General features: G+C 49.9%; 1 protein-coding gene across 6 annotated transcripts in view; it reads right to left on the reverse strand.

The window, feature by feature from the left end:
- The window catches only part of CNGB1 (cyclic nucleotide gated channel subunit beta 1), a 77,514-nt gene that overhangs the window by 10,943 nt on the left and 53,622 nt on the right, over positions 1 to 12,949 (reverse strand). For all 6 annotated transcript variants that reach the window (XM_045442912.1, XM_045442913.1, XM_045442915.1 and 3 more), the window contains 6 exons: positions 7,680 to 7,821; positions 6,790 to 6,949; positions 4,994 to 5,091; positions 4,811 to 4,894; positions 1,648 to 1,766; positions 1,266 to 1,412 (listed from right to left, as the gene is read on the reverse strand). In XM_045442912.1, coding sequence (XP_045298868.1) covers positions 1,266 to 1,412; positions 1,648 to 1,766; positions 4,811 to 4,894; positions 4,994 to 5,091; positions 6,790 to 6,949; positions 7,680 to 7,821 — 750 coding nt within the window. The remainder of the gene's footprint in view (positions 1 to 1,265; positions 1,413 to 1,647; positions 1,767 to 4,810; positions 4,895 to 4,993; positions 5,092 to 6,789; positions 6,950 to 7,679; positions 7,822 to 12,949) is intronic.

The raw sequence follows: 12,949 nt of genomic DNA on the forward strand, positions 1-12,949 counted from the left end.
AAAGAGTCACAAGAGCAAGCCTGAAGAGGTGCCTGCTGGCCAAATTTAGTGCAATTTGACACCAAAACAATGTAACATGATATTTATGGAAAAAAATAAATCCATATTGATATAGATAAATGAATAAACCAATAAATGGGAAGGAAGAAAAAGCTCTTCCTTAAAGTAGAATGCTCACTAATAAACGTAGAAGGCACAATACGTAGGAGTCAGAAAATTACCATTTGGCAACCACTGTGGCAATCACTGATTTAGCAAGAACCCTCAATGGGCACTGGAAGTAGCAAGTGAAGGCTTGATGGGGAACAGGACGTCCAGATAGCCTCAGAGTGACTCCCCACTAATTACTTATCAATTTCAAAGAGAAAAATGTTAACTTTAGAGTCCAGAAGGCTTAATTAACCAAGTGATGGAAAGGAAAATCATCAATAATACTGGGAGAAACCAGCATCTCATGCCTCTCGATATGCTGCACTAAGAAGAATACAACATCTCTTTTTTTTTTTTTAAAGTAAGCTCGGGGCACCTGGGTGGCTCAGTCGGTTGGGCGTCCGACTTCGGCTCAGGTCATGATCTCGCAAGTCCGTGAGTTCAAGCCCTGCATTGGGCTCTGTGCTGACAGCTCAGAGCCTGGAGCCTGTTTCAGATTCTGTGTCTCTCTCTCTCTCTGACCCTCCCCCGTTCATGCTCTGTCTCTCTCTGTCTCAAAAATAAATAAACTTAAAAAAAATTTTTTTTAAATAATAAAGTAAGTTCTACAACCAACACGAGGCTTGAACAACAACAAGACACACATCCTCTACCGACCCAGCCAGCCAGGTGCCCCCACAACATCACTTCTGAGTAATTTCTGCCCTAATGCAGAACCTGAAGGTAATCATGAGAAAATATCAGAACGTCAGCTGAATCTAAATGAAGAGACATTCTACAAAATAACTGGCCTGTCCTCTTCGAAGTCACTAAAGATGGAAAAAGGCTGAGGAACGAACCCAGATCGAAGGAGACTGCAGATAGGAGGCAGTGTAATGAACAGGTGGTCCTCCACTGGATTCAGGAATAGAAAAGAAGATAGGAAAGGCCATAAAAGGCACGACTGGGACAATTAATCAAATTTGAAGATGGACTAGGGATGAGATAATAGCATCGTTTCAATACTGAATTTCCTGATTTTGATAAAGGTACAACGGTTATATAAGCGAAAGTTTTAGTCTTTACAAAATGCACACTGAAGTGGATACAGACTTTTTTAAATAAAAATAATGTACCTGGCCTTCTTCCGGAGTAACTTCTGAGACTCGGGATAATGCACCAAAATTTCATTCAGGTCCTTCTTATCCAGAATGAAGAGGTTGGTGAACCCATGGGCGACCACATTGGCGGTGCGACGATTCCCGCCACCAACAGCCAGCAAGCTGGGGCAGAAAAGGGAGGGAGGTGAGATGTGGCAGGCTGTGGCTGTGATCCCACTAAAGTGCTCCTCTCTACTTCTTGCCTGGAGCACGGTGGCGGCCCCACACGGCGGAGAGCCGGGGCCGACCCTGCATATGTCAGCATCCACAGCCCTTGAGGACGAAGTCCCACCTGCTGGCCACCCGCCCCTCCAGCTGGGGCCCATGTCTCTTCATTTCACCCCAGCGTCCCTCTGACCTTATTTCTCCAAACACAGATCCAGCCTTCAGCGTCACCAGCACGGCCTTCCCATCAGGGCCACCCAAGACCTGCACCTGTCCTGCCTGGATGATGTACATCTCTCGACCTATCTCCCCCTGAAACAGAGAAAGGGTGAGCCCCTCTGTCCTTTCCCAAAATGACCATAAAGGCAGCAGGGCTGGGCCCAGAGGCTGGTGGCACAGCACAGAGGAACATGAGCCGGCATCCAGCCCCACCACCAACTTGGTTGCTTCCCCTCTGGGGCCTCAGTCTCCCCATCTGTGGATTGGGGAGAGTGGCCACCCCGCACCTGCCTGACAGGGTTATATGGGGAGTTAGTGGTGTGATGGAAAGCAAAATTCGAGGTAAGCTAGGAGGTACAAGTGCAATGCATTCTGCAAACTCCCATTGATACACTCCAGTGGAGGGCCCAGAGGCATGGAAAGTCCAACAGTGGTTCATACAATAAGCTGATACCTGTGCCTACCACATACCACTTCAGGAGCTTGGTAAGCATTGGCTGATTGAAATAGGAATGAAAACAACATCAATCATGTTGTCTGGCCCTTGCGTAACGTTCGTCTGTGCGAGGCACTGTTCTAAGTGCTTTATGTGTCTGAGCCTGCTTAATCCCCAACAGCTCTGGGATACGAACTCTTTGCCTGAGGGCACAAAGCTAGGCCAGGGGAGAGCAGGGATTTGAACCCAGGCGGTCTGGTTCCAGACTTTATGGTTGTTGTGGGTTAAACTGTGTCCCTCCCAAACTCACTTGGTAAAGTCCTAACCCCAGTTGCTCAGAATATGACCTTCTTTGGAAAGAGGGTCATTGCAGATATAATTAGTTAAGTTAAGATGAGGCTGAACTGGAGTTGGGTGAGCCCCTCACCCAACATGACTGGTGTTCTTATAGAGGGGAAATTTGGACAGAGACAGGCATACAGAGAAGACAACATGAAGTGACCCAGGAAGGGGAGAGCCATCTATAAGCCAAGGAGAGAGGAGCGGATGCTTTCCTCACAGCCTTGAGAAGGAACCAATCCCTACCGACACCTTGATCTTGGACTTCCAGCCTCCAGGATGGTGACACAATACATTTCTGTTGTTTAAGCCACCTACTCTCTGGTCCTTTGTTACAGAAGCTGTAGCAAACTATTTCAATGGTCTTAATCCCAAATTAAAACAAATGATGAATGAATAGCTTGCTTTGGACTGCCATCAGAAACCCCGTCTGTTATGCACCTTCTGATCCTCATGCCCCCAAAAGACCCCTACTTCCTGTGGGTCACACCTGAAAGGACAGAGATCATGGGCAGGTAAATCGATTACACTTCTGATTCATTTGACAAACGTTTCCTGGACATCTCACACGTGCATGAGCTTCTTAACAAATGGGAAGTTTCATTTCCCTGTTTCTGTGTTCAATTTGACACGGACTGAAGGGTCTAAAGAGCTCACCCTCACCTAACTAACCAGCCCTGTTTGGGGGGGCGGTGAGGGGGGGGTGCCCCAGGGGTGTCTCAGAGAGATCATCGCGGAGCAAAACTGGACAGCAGAGGGTGCCATTCGCACTTGCTTATCAAGGGCTCACTTCCACCTGCCGACTCCAACCACCTGGCTGACGCTTCCTCATTTGCAGTAAATTCTACATTACCCTCAAGGATAATAACAGCAGCAATGGTACCTCCTCTGTGCCAGCACGGTGCCAAACTCTATAGGCACAACTTACTCAATTTGCACGACCATCCCATGAGGCGGTACCCTCAACATCCCTACTTTACCCATGAGAAGAGAGAGAGTCAGAGAGGGGAAGCCAGTGCCCCAAGGCTGCACGGCTAGGAAGCAGCTTCAGCATCAGACAAACACTCTATTGTTCCCAAACCCCTTGGCCTCTAGGGCTGCCTCTCTAAATTCTCAACCAGCTGTAACACTGTTTCCCCATTTCCCTGAGCTCTCTGCTTCCAGAAACTTCACTGCTGCACAGCATACAACTTGGAGATGGGGGCCTTCTTGGGCTGGTTTCCTGAGTCTTACAGGGGTTGCTTGGGCTTTTTTTTTTCACCCCTGTCTTGACAGCTTGGGAACAAGAGGACTCAAACCTGAGTTCCTGTTCTTCCACCTTAACCACTCACTCACCAGGTGACCTTGGTCTCACCTTGAAGAATGGAAGCAGAAGCCCTAGACATGTGGAGCCCTGGGTTCAAATCCAAATGTTTTCCAGGATCAGAGGGGTGGTTTAAGGAGTGAGGGGAGCCTGGTATGGGGCAGTGGGGAGGGGTAGGGCCTGTGGCATCAGGAGGGAGGGCAATGTTCCCCTTCAGGGGACTCTTGCTATTTGGGAAAGTAGGGCTCAGTGCTAACAGATTTTTTCTGTTTTCAGCCAGAAATCTGAATTTCTATGCAAAGCTTCAAATTAAAAAAAAAATATTTTAATGTTTATTTATTTTTGAGAGAGAGAGAGAGAGAGAGACAGAGACAGAGTGCTAGTGGGGGAGGGGCAGAGAGAGAGAGAGAGGGAGACACAGAATCTGAAGCAGGCTCCAGGCTCTGAGCTGTCAACACAGAGCCTGATGCAGGGCCTGAACCCACGAACTGTGAGATCATGACCTGAGCTGAAGTTGGATGCTCATAAAACTGAGCCACCCAGGCACCCCAAAACCTTCAAGTTTTTAAAGGTTGGGGACTATTTCAACATTTTTTTAGGATTAGGAAAAAAAAAAAAACCACAAAACAACGAATGGGCTGGCTGCTATGCAAAGGCCATCAGTTTGCAACCTCTGACCTATCCCAGCCCTTCTGCTGCCCCATTTTTCTGAAAGGAAGACCAAGACTCTGGGAGCAGTTTCATCTACACAGTCAAGGACCTACTTCTCGTTAGGTTGGTCACTTTCCTTTTCTGGAAAGTGGGGTTCCTCGTCCTGATTCCCCTGGTCCTGTGTCAAAAGGAGCAAAGCCTGAGGCACACCTGAGTTCAATGCCAAACAACCCAGGAGCCCTGGGGTCAGCTCACTGGTGCTATAGTCCCTGTCCCTCCCCAGCAATTCTGCTCTCCCTGGGCTTGCAAACCCCCTGGGCCTTCAGAGGCACCCCCTTCAGCACAGCTCCTAGCAGGGAGATGCGCTGTAAATCCCAGACTGCCTTGCAGCTGCCTCGGGCCACTCACCTTCTTGCACACATAGTCATTGGGCAGGTAGACGACAGAACGAAGCCTCTTCAGCATGTCAAAGATCAACTGTCGGTCACAGCCCTGTCCCCAGGAGGAGGGGGAAAGAATGCCCATTTAGAGGAGGGTGGGGGCTTGGGGCTTCCCAGAACCCTGGGGATGAGGGCGCTAGGTGGGCCATACCTGGAAGAGAGCCACTTTACTGACAATGTCATAGTTCACATCGATGGCGAGGTCTAACCGCATCTTGTCCGGAAGCTGCACCATCAGTTCTGACTCATCTGCAAAGGAGACCCTGGCAATGGTCAGAGACACATCCAGGCCTCTACCCCCCACTCCCCCCACATGGGACCCCAGCCACACCATTCCTCTGCTATCTAGAACCACTCTATACTGGGAGAGTACCCTCTCTGGGCTTTTTGGATGCTATTCCCTCTGCAGGAAACACCCCCGTAGTTAACTTCCACTCATCCTTCAGAACCCAGTACTCCTCCAAGAAGCCTTCTCTTGAGATTCCCCCACCCGCTATTATGTTAGCAGTCTCTGTGCTGCAGCGCTGATCACACTCTTTATTGCAATGGTTTGTTAATACTAGTCTGTCCTCCTCATGCTCTAAGAATGTTAGCAAGAACTAAGGTATTTCAAACACTGTTTTACAGAGCTTTACAGAGACGGTTTTATTAAATCTCCCAGCAACACAAGAGGTGCCCACTACTATAACCCCCACCTTACAGAAAGGGAGGTTCAGGAGGGCAGTGACTTGCTCGCAGCCCAGGGGGATGGAATCAGATCCCACACAGGCCGTGGGGCTCCAAGGCCAGTCCCAGGAGAGCAGGGGCCCTGTCTGTTTTTCCCCATGATGGGTCTGCAGTGCTCAGTGGGGAGCCTGGCACAGAATGAATGTCAGTACTGGGGACAAGAAAGGCACAACCTGACCCCAATCCCGATTCCCTTCTACTCCACCACAATTATTTATGGGCTCAAGAGCTGATCTGTATGACCCTGGGCAGGTCAGAGCCCTCTCTGGTCCTTAATGTGTGCCCTTGTGAAAGGGGGCAATGATTCAGATGTCACAAGTCCATCACTGGCACAGACGAGGCCATGCATGTGAATGTGCCTTGTGTAGAGTGAGTACAGTAGCAACGGGCGCTAATGAAGATTCTACACTCACAGATTTGACAACACCTTCAGCTCAGGAGAGCTTGGAGTTGAGGTGTAGCTTCTTCAAGGCCAGAGGGAAGCCCATGGAAGCAGTGGGGGGCTCCTTAATTAGCTGAGAGAGTTGAGGGGGCTCTAAGGCACACAGTCAGTGGCCCACAGGCTTGTCAGAGGGCTCCAAAATGATGTCTACGCTCTGAAAACAAAATTACTAGCTCCCAAAGATAAAAAAGAAACTGGAAAAAACATAATTGTAAATAAATCAACATACAAATAGCATATTCAAATTTTATGAAGGGTTCCCTTTAGAATTCACAAAAACTTCACTACATTTGAAAACAACGTACGGGTTAAGGTTCTCCCACTTTGCAAGAATTCCTGGGCACACCCCAGTTCTTCTGACAAGAAGGCAGAAACAGTGGTGAATGAAATGCATGGTTGTAGCCAAATAATTTCAGAAGGAAAGCATAACATCAAAAAGTTGACAAACAATATATGTATATGTGTGTATATGGAAAGAGAAAGCGAGAGGGGGTCTTCCTTCTCTCCTGATTTCAACTGTACTTCCATCTCTGATGGGGATGTACTTCAAGGCAGGTGAAGTGAGGGGGCAGGGCATCCAGAAGACACGGCTCTCAAGTCTTCAGGGGTCTCTCAACGGCCCAGCCTGGGGCACCTCACAGGCCTCCCTAGGCCCCTCTCACTTAAGTAAGTGTTCAGGACCTCAGGGACACAGGGTCAAAGGTTGGGACCAAAAGGGCAGGGCCCCGGGAGGAGGTGGCCAGAGGGTAGCTGCCTGGCAGCCGGGGCACTGGTCTTACCCAGCATGCCTTGGGACTGCCAGGTGTATTCGTACCAGGTCTTGACACGGTTCTGTACGGACCTGGGGATCTTGTAGAAGTTCATGTACTTCACTGTGCTGTCCATGCAGCTGCGGTAGTAGGTCTGCCCTGCAGTGGCGGCCCCCACCACATCTCTCATCTAGGGCCGGGGAGGAAAAGTCAAGGATCAGAGTGGGGCTCTGGGGACGTGTCATGAGCGTGTTTACTCTACACTGACCAGCGGTGCTCGAGGAAGGGGGATCAGGAGACAGGGAGATCCATGTCTACACACAGAGACAGGGGACTGTCTGACAAGGGAAACTCCACCTCCAGGGTGGACATGGGACGTGAGGGCCCCTGGGGCCCCACCAGGAGGAGATGCCTCGCTGGGCTGGGCTGATTCTGGTACGACATGGCCCCTTGGTGCCAGAGGCCACTTTGAACTTACTGGAGGAAATAACTCAGTGTACTGCCCTGCAGGGCAGGGCCCCTAGAGGCAATTTTGAGGCCAGCTGATTGCAGCCCCATGTGCTGATTAGAACATGAGATGCACCCCCAGCATAATAGATACTCTCAAGGTATCTCTCCAAGGGAACAGCCCAAATCCCCAGGCTTTGCAGAAAGCCATTCGGCCCAGCTCTCCAAAGACACCCCAAAGGGACTGACATTTCAAATGGAAACAACGGCAGAGAAGAATCGGACCCAGACCTCTGCACCATCCTCTTCACCCGGCAGGCCCCAGGGCTCCAGCCTCCTGACTCGAGGTCCTGTGCTCTTTCCTGGGCTTAGTTCAAAAGAAATGGCCACAGATGGTGACATCTGTGGCAGCAGTGGGAAGGAGAGGGCCCCGCAGGCAGGTGCATGGCAAGCCAGACCAGGGACCCAGGTACCTGTCCGATCATCACAGAGAAAGCAAAGACACCGGTGAAATAGTTCAGCCCCTGGAAGATAATTTCGAAGAGTGTCTTGGGGTCAGGCAGCCCACCAATAGTGATGAGGGTCTTCACAGCCCAGTAGTAACAGCGAATGTAGCTGGAGAGAGAAGAAAAAGGGGACCGCGGTCAGCAAAGGCCCTACTGTGCTGAGCCTGGGTGTCCTGCTCTGACAGATGTGCATTGTGCAAAAAAGAAAACCCTTTACACCTTCTAAGTGCAAGGAAAACAGCTGCACATGCACAGAGCGCTCTGCACTTTCTGGAGTGTGTTCACAGATGCTGTCTTGCTGGGTCGTGGCTCTGCCCCAAACCTGCAGAGGCATGTTATCACCCCCATTTACGGATGTGGAAACTGAGGCTCTGGGAGACTGCTCAAAACACTTGGCAGGAGGATAGACCAGGGTCTTCTGACTCCTGATGCCTGGGCTCCCTCAATATTCTTTCAATTTCCACCAAATTCCCTTGGCCATCCCACCATGTTGGTTCATGGAAGGCAAGAGCAACATCAGACTTGGAAGATACCTTGAGGGCTATCTTTTCTGACCCTCTCCCTTGCCCATCCATTTTCCAGACAGGGAAACTGAGGCCCCAGAAGGGAAAGGAAACACTCAGGGTCACCAGCTGGCAAGGTCTGGAGCTGGAATCAGAACTCAGGTTGCCATCTGTTTCTCTGAGCTGTCACCCCACTGTTGGTAATCACTCTACACAGGCACATGATCCAGGGAAGGGAGGTATGGGTGATGGGGTCCCACTCGGTGGTAAAAGGAATAGGAGATGCCCCAAGCTGATCTCATTATCACAAAGAAATAAGAGTCCCTCATATACCTGTTCACGCCTTCAGGCTGTGACTTCCCAGGGGTCAGCAATGGGTGAGGTCAACAGAGCTTAAAGACAGGACAATCCCAGCTGGCTTTCCTGTCTTCCTACCAGGGCACCCAGGAGGCATCCAGAGCCCGCCCTGGCTCCCGTGTCCTGACACACGCACACTTTCAAGGTCCCCGCACAGCTCCACAATCAAGAACATGATCCAGCTAGCAGATAATCCAGCCTGAGGAGGGCCCCAAACGGGTCCTCCCCTGAGCTCCATTCACCAGCTAATTATGCAGAGTCATAGTTAGAACACGGGCCCTGGAGCTGGACTGCCCCAGCTCGAACCCAGCTCTGCCACTTCCTAGCTGCGTGATGCGGACAAATTACTCAGTCTCAGCAAGCCTCAGCTTCTTTCTCCTAAAATGGGCATGATGGCAGTGAAACATCCTTCACAGGGTGATCGTGAGGACGAAATGAGGTGCTAGAACTGATGGGCTGTCAGTACACATCAGCTACCACAGCCTTCACTGTTAGTGGTGCCTGCCACATGCCTACAGTGGGGAACAGGCTTGCCTGTGTCCTCAAGAAGCTCACCCCCTGGTGGGGACAGGCAAGAAATCGTGCAATGAGCACAGGGAGGGGGAAGCAGAGGTTGTTGGGAAGTTGGGGCGGGGGGGGGAGGGGTGCTCTGCCTCTGACTACTAGCTACAAGGCCTGGGGCAGGGCTCTGGGCAGCCCTGCTCCTCAACCCCCCCTCCCCCCCCCCCCCCCCCCCCCCCACAGAGATCCCAGGACAACACAGGCCTCCCCTGTTAAGTCCCCCATCATACTGGTCCCAGCCACCAGAGGGCGCAGCCATAAGCACAGACACAGCTGACCTCTGGCTGGGAGCTGGTCGGGGGAGGGTGGTGGGCTGCCAGGCCACCTGACAGAAAGGCAACATGAGCAACGTCCCCAGAGCTTTCCCCACACTCTTTCTGATTGGAGGAATCTTCTGTTGGCCTGGCACTTCTGAGGCCTCCCTGAAGTCCTTGTGTCCTGTGGGGACCCCTACATGCTCCAGGCCAGGCAGAAGCAGAGCAGGATAAAGGACCCAGCTCTGTGGGAACTTGGGTCCTCAAGCCCCTGGCTCACAGCAGACACTCAACAAATGGTCACTATTTTGAAAGTGATTATTACCCATGATATTGGACTTCTGGAGGAATCCTTTACCATTTGTGGTTTTGTTGCACATATTGGGGGTTCCCTGTAGGATTTCGTTTGGAGAAGAGTAGTGCGGCCAAGACAGTGTGCCCCTTCCAAGGTCCCTGCAGAAGGGAGTCCCAGACAGCTGTTCCCTGCCCTCCCCCTCCCTGCTTGCCATTCTATCCTGGGCCTGCCCATGATGGGCCTGCCAGGCCTGCTCCTGGGACTTGGGTTTAAGTTTGTTGGGGCACAAACCTCTTTGATGGATAGATATGGAAAGCCAGCAATCTTCTCCTTAGGGAAGCCAGCAAGTTCTCAAAACTGGGCTCCAATTTCCAGGGTTGGGAATGGGACCCCCTTATATCTCTGGATCCCAGGTTGGGAACCCCTTTCCTGGTATGCCGGCTTCCCCATAAGAATGAGTGTAGCCAGGAGGTGGTCACTGACTCCCATCCAGGCACGAGCTGGACGTGTTACACACATTAGTTTATTATTCCTCACAAGAAATCTGAATACAAGACTATCCTCATGTTGTAGAGGAGAAACTGAATCTCTGAAAAAGGAAGGGCCTCAGCCAAGGTCACTGAGCTAATTTCAATGAACAGCTTCTATTCTTCCTACCCTGGCCTCCTGTCCCTAAAGCCTGTGCCCTGGATCTCCAGGCTCACTCCCCTGGTCTGGACCTCGCGTGCTTCTGGTTTCCTTCCCACACTGCCCTCCCTTCTCTCGATCACAGAAACCCTTTGTCTGGACCTTTTGTTGCTCCCCCTAACTGGCTCCTCTGCTCCTGTCCTCTATGTCTGTCCCCACCTCCGCCAAAACCAGCAGAGTCCCCTTTCTGAGATCCCCCAGGGTCTTGTCATCCCCCTGCTTAAAAGGTTTTGAGGCAAGAGGTGAGAGGGTAACTGGGCTAGCTTTCCATATCCATCCGACCTTTGAAAATGTGGCAGGGGAGCCTGGGTGGCTCACTCCGTTAAGCGTCCAACTCTTGACTTCAGCTCAGGTCATATCTCACCATTTGTGAGTTCGAGCCCCACATCAGGCTCTGTGCTGGCAGTGTGGAGCCTGCTTGGGATTCTCTGTTTCCCTCTTTCTCTCTCTCTCTCTGTCTCTCTCTCTCTCTCTGTCTCTCTGCACCTCCCTGTCCCCAAAATAAAAAAAAAATAATAATTTTTTAAGCATTAAAAAAATGTGGCAGCATATGGGAACTCCCTGTACTTTCCCATTGGCTCTTCAGTAAACCTAGAATTGCTCTAAAAACATAATGTACTAATTAAAATAATAACAATTTTTTTAATCTTAAAAATGTTCATATCCTTGGCCCTGCCATCTCCCCTTAGGAATTCAGTGTGAGGAAACAATCAGGCCAGAGGACAAAGATTCATATACAAAGATGCACACTGCGATATCACGTGTCAGACAGAAGAAATGGAAACACCTTCCACACCCAATGATGATGGAATGGTTGAAGGGATGCTGGCCTCTCTGTACAGCGGGGCAGTGGGGGGCGGGTGTAGACAGTGGCTTGAAAACAATTCAGTGATGGGCAAATATGCATGATATAATGCATATCCCTGTGGGCTACATACTTTTCCACATTTTCACATTTCTAAAATTAGGATGTATCTTACAATATGTGTACATTCATTGTAATATTTCTATTTTTCCAAAAGACTGTGTTGACTCAATATTGTATCATATAATTAACTGAATCTTAGAATCAAAGAAATATAGTAAAGTATGTTCCTGATCTTTCTTTCTTTTTAAGTAGGCTTCATGCCCAGCACGGAGCCCAACATGGGGCTTGAACCCACAAACCTGAGACTAAGACCAGAGCTGAGATCAAGAGTCAGACACTTAACCGACTGAGCCACCCAGGTGCTCCCTGATCTTTCTTTTATAGTCAGAATAAAGATATATGAAACAAAGAACAGCAAAAAAGAACTCTCGGGGCGCCTGGGTGGCGCAGTCGGTTAAGCGTCCGACTTCAGCCAGGTCACGATCTCGCGGTCCGTAAGTTCGAGCCCCGCGTCGGGCTCTGGGCTGATGGCTCAGAGCCTGGAGCCTGTTTCCGATTCTGTGTCTCCCTCTCTCTCTGCCCCTCCCCCGTTCATGCTCTGTCTCTCTCTGTCCCAAAAATAAATAAACGTTGAAAAAAAAATTTATAAAAAAAAAAAAAAAGAACTCTCTACTGGTTCTCCATTGCCTAGAACCACACCATCCAATAAAAATATGATGTGACCCATATAAATGTAATTTAAAATTTTCTAGTTGCTACTTTTTTGCTAAGTAAAAAGAAACAGGTGAAATTAATTTCAGTAATGTTTTTTAGTCAACCCAAAATATCAAAATCAATATTTGACACGTAACCAGTATTTTAGACATTAGCAATAAGGCAGCTGACTTTTTCTTCATGTCCTCTGAACCTGCGTGTAATTCACATCTGTCACACCGCGTTTCAAGTAGTTGGTGGTCCCATGTGGCTAGTGGCCACAGTATTGGACCATCCTCTCTACCACACAAGATGGCTCCCAGTGCCCTGATGCCACCATTTTGCACCTCCACACCTTTCTATGGGCCGCTCCCTCCCCCAGGGGTTCTCTGTCCCTTCTCTCCACCTACCGAGGCCAAAATCAAACTTAACTTTTTGGAATTGACTGTCCCATGCCACCTTCTCCACACCTCTCCAGCACTGGGCAGATGGTACGCCAGTGTAGACTGTCACCACGCTGCCGGGGTTAAAATCCCAGCTCTTGAACTTATGAAGTCACTGTGTGACCTTGGGAGATCATTTCACGTCTGTTACCTCATCTGTGAAACAGAGATGATGACGCTACCTACCTCGTGTCCTGGAAGATTACTGGAAGGATTAAGTGAATTGCTAGGTTAAGTACTTCAAACAGTACCTAGTAAGTGTTGTCTGTTCTAAGTGCTTGTCGCTATTATTAGTAGCAGTACCGTTGCCATCATCATTATTTGAGCACGTCCCACAATGTAAGGCAGCTCTCTGGATTGGCAGGAAGGTTCGCCTTGTGTGCCAGCTTCTGCACGGCTGGTGATTAGCCAGGAAGCAATGTTGAGAAGTGTGCTCTGGCCTCCTTCCCACTTGGACGTGACCATGGGGTAGAAGGGTAGACGCACATGTGAAGTGAATTTGCCAACTCTACTACACTTTGGGAGACTGAAAGGATCTTTCTAGCAAGTCTTGTTCACGTCTGTGCTCGCCTCCGC

Source organism: Leopardus geoffroyi, chromosome E2, assembly GCF_018350155.1.
Source record: "Leopardus geoffroyi isolate Oge1 chromosome E2, O.geoffroyi_Oge1_pat1.0, whole genome shotgun sequence".
NCBI lineage: Eukaryota > Metazoa > Chordata > Mammalia > Carnivora > Felidae > Leopardus > Leopardus geoffroyi.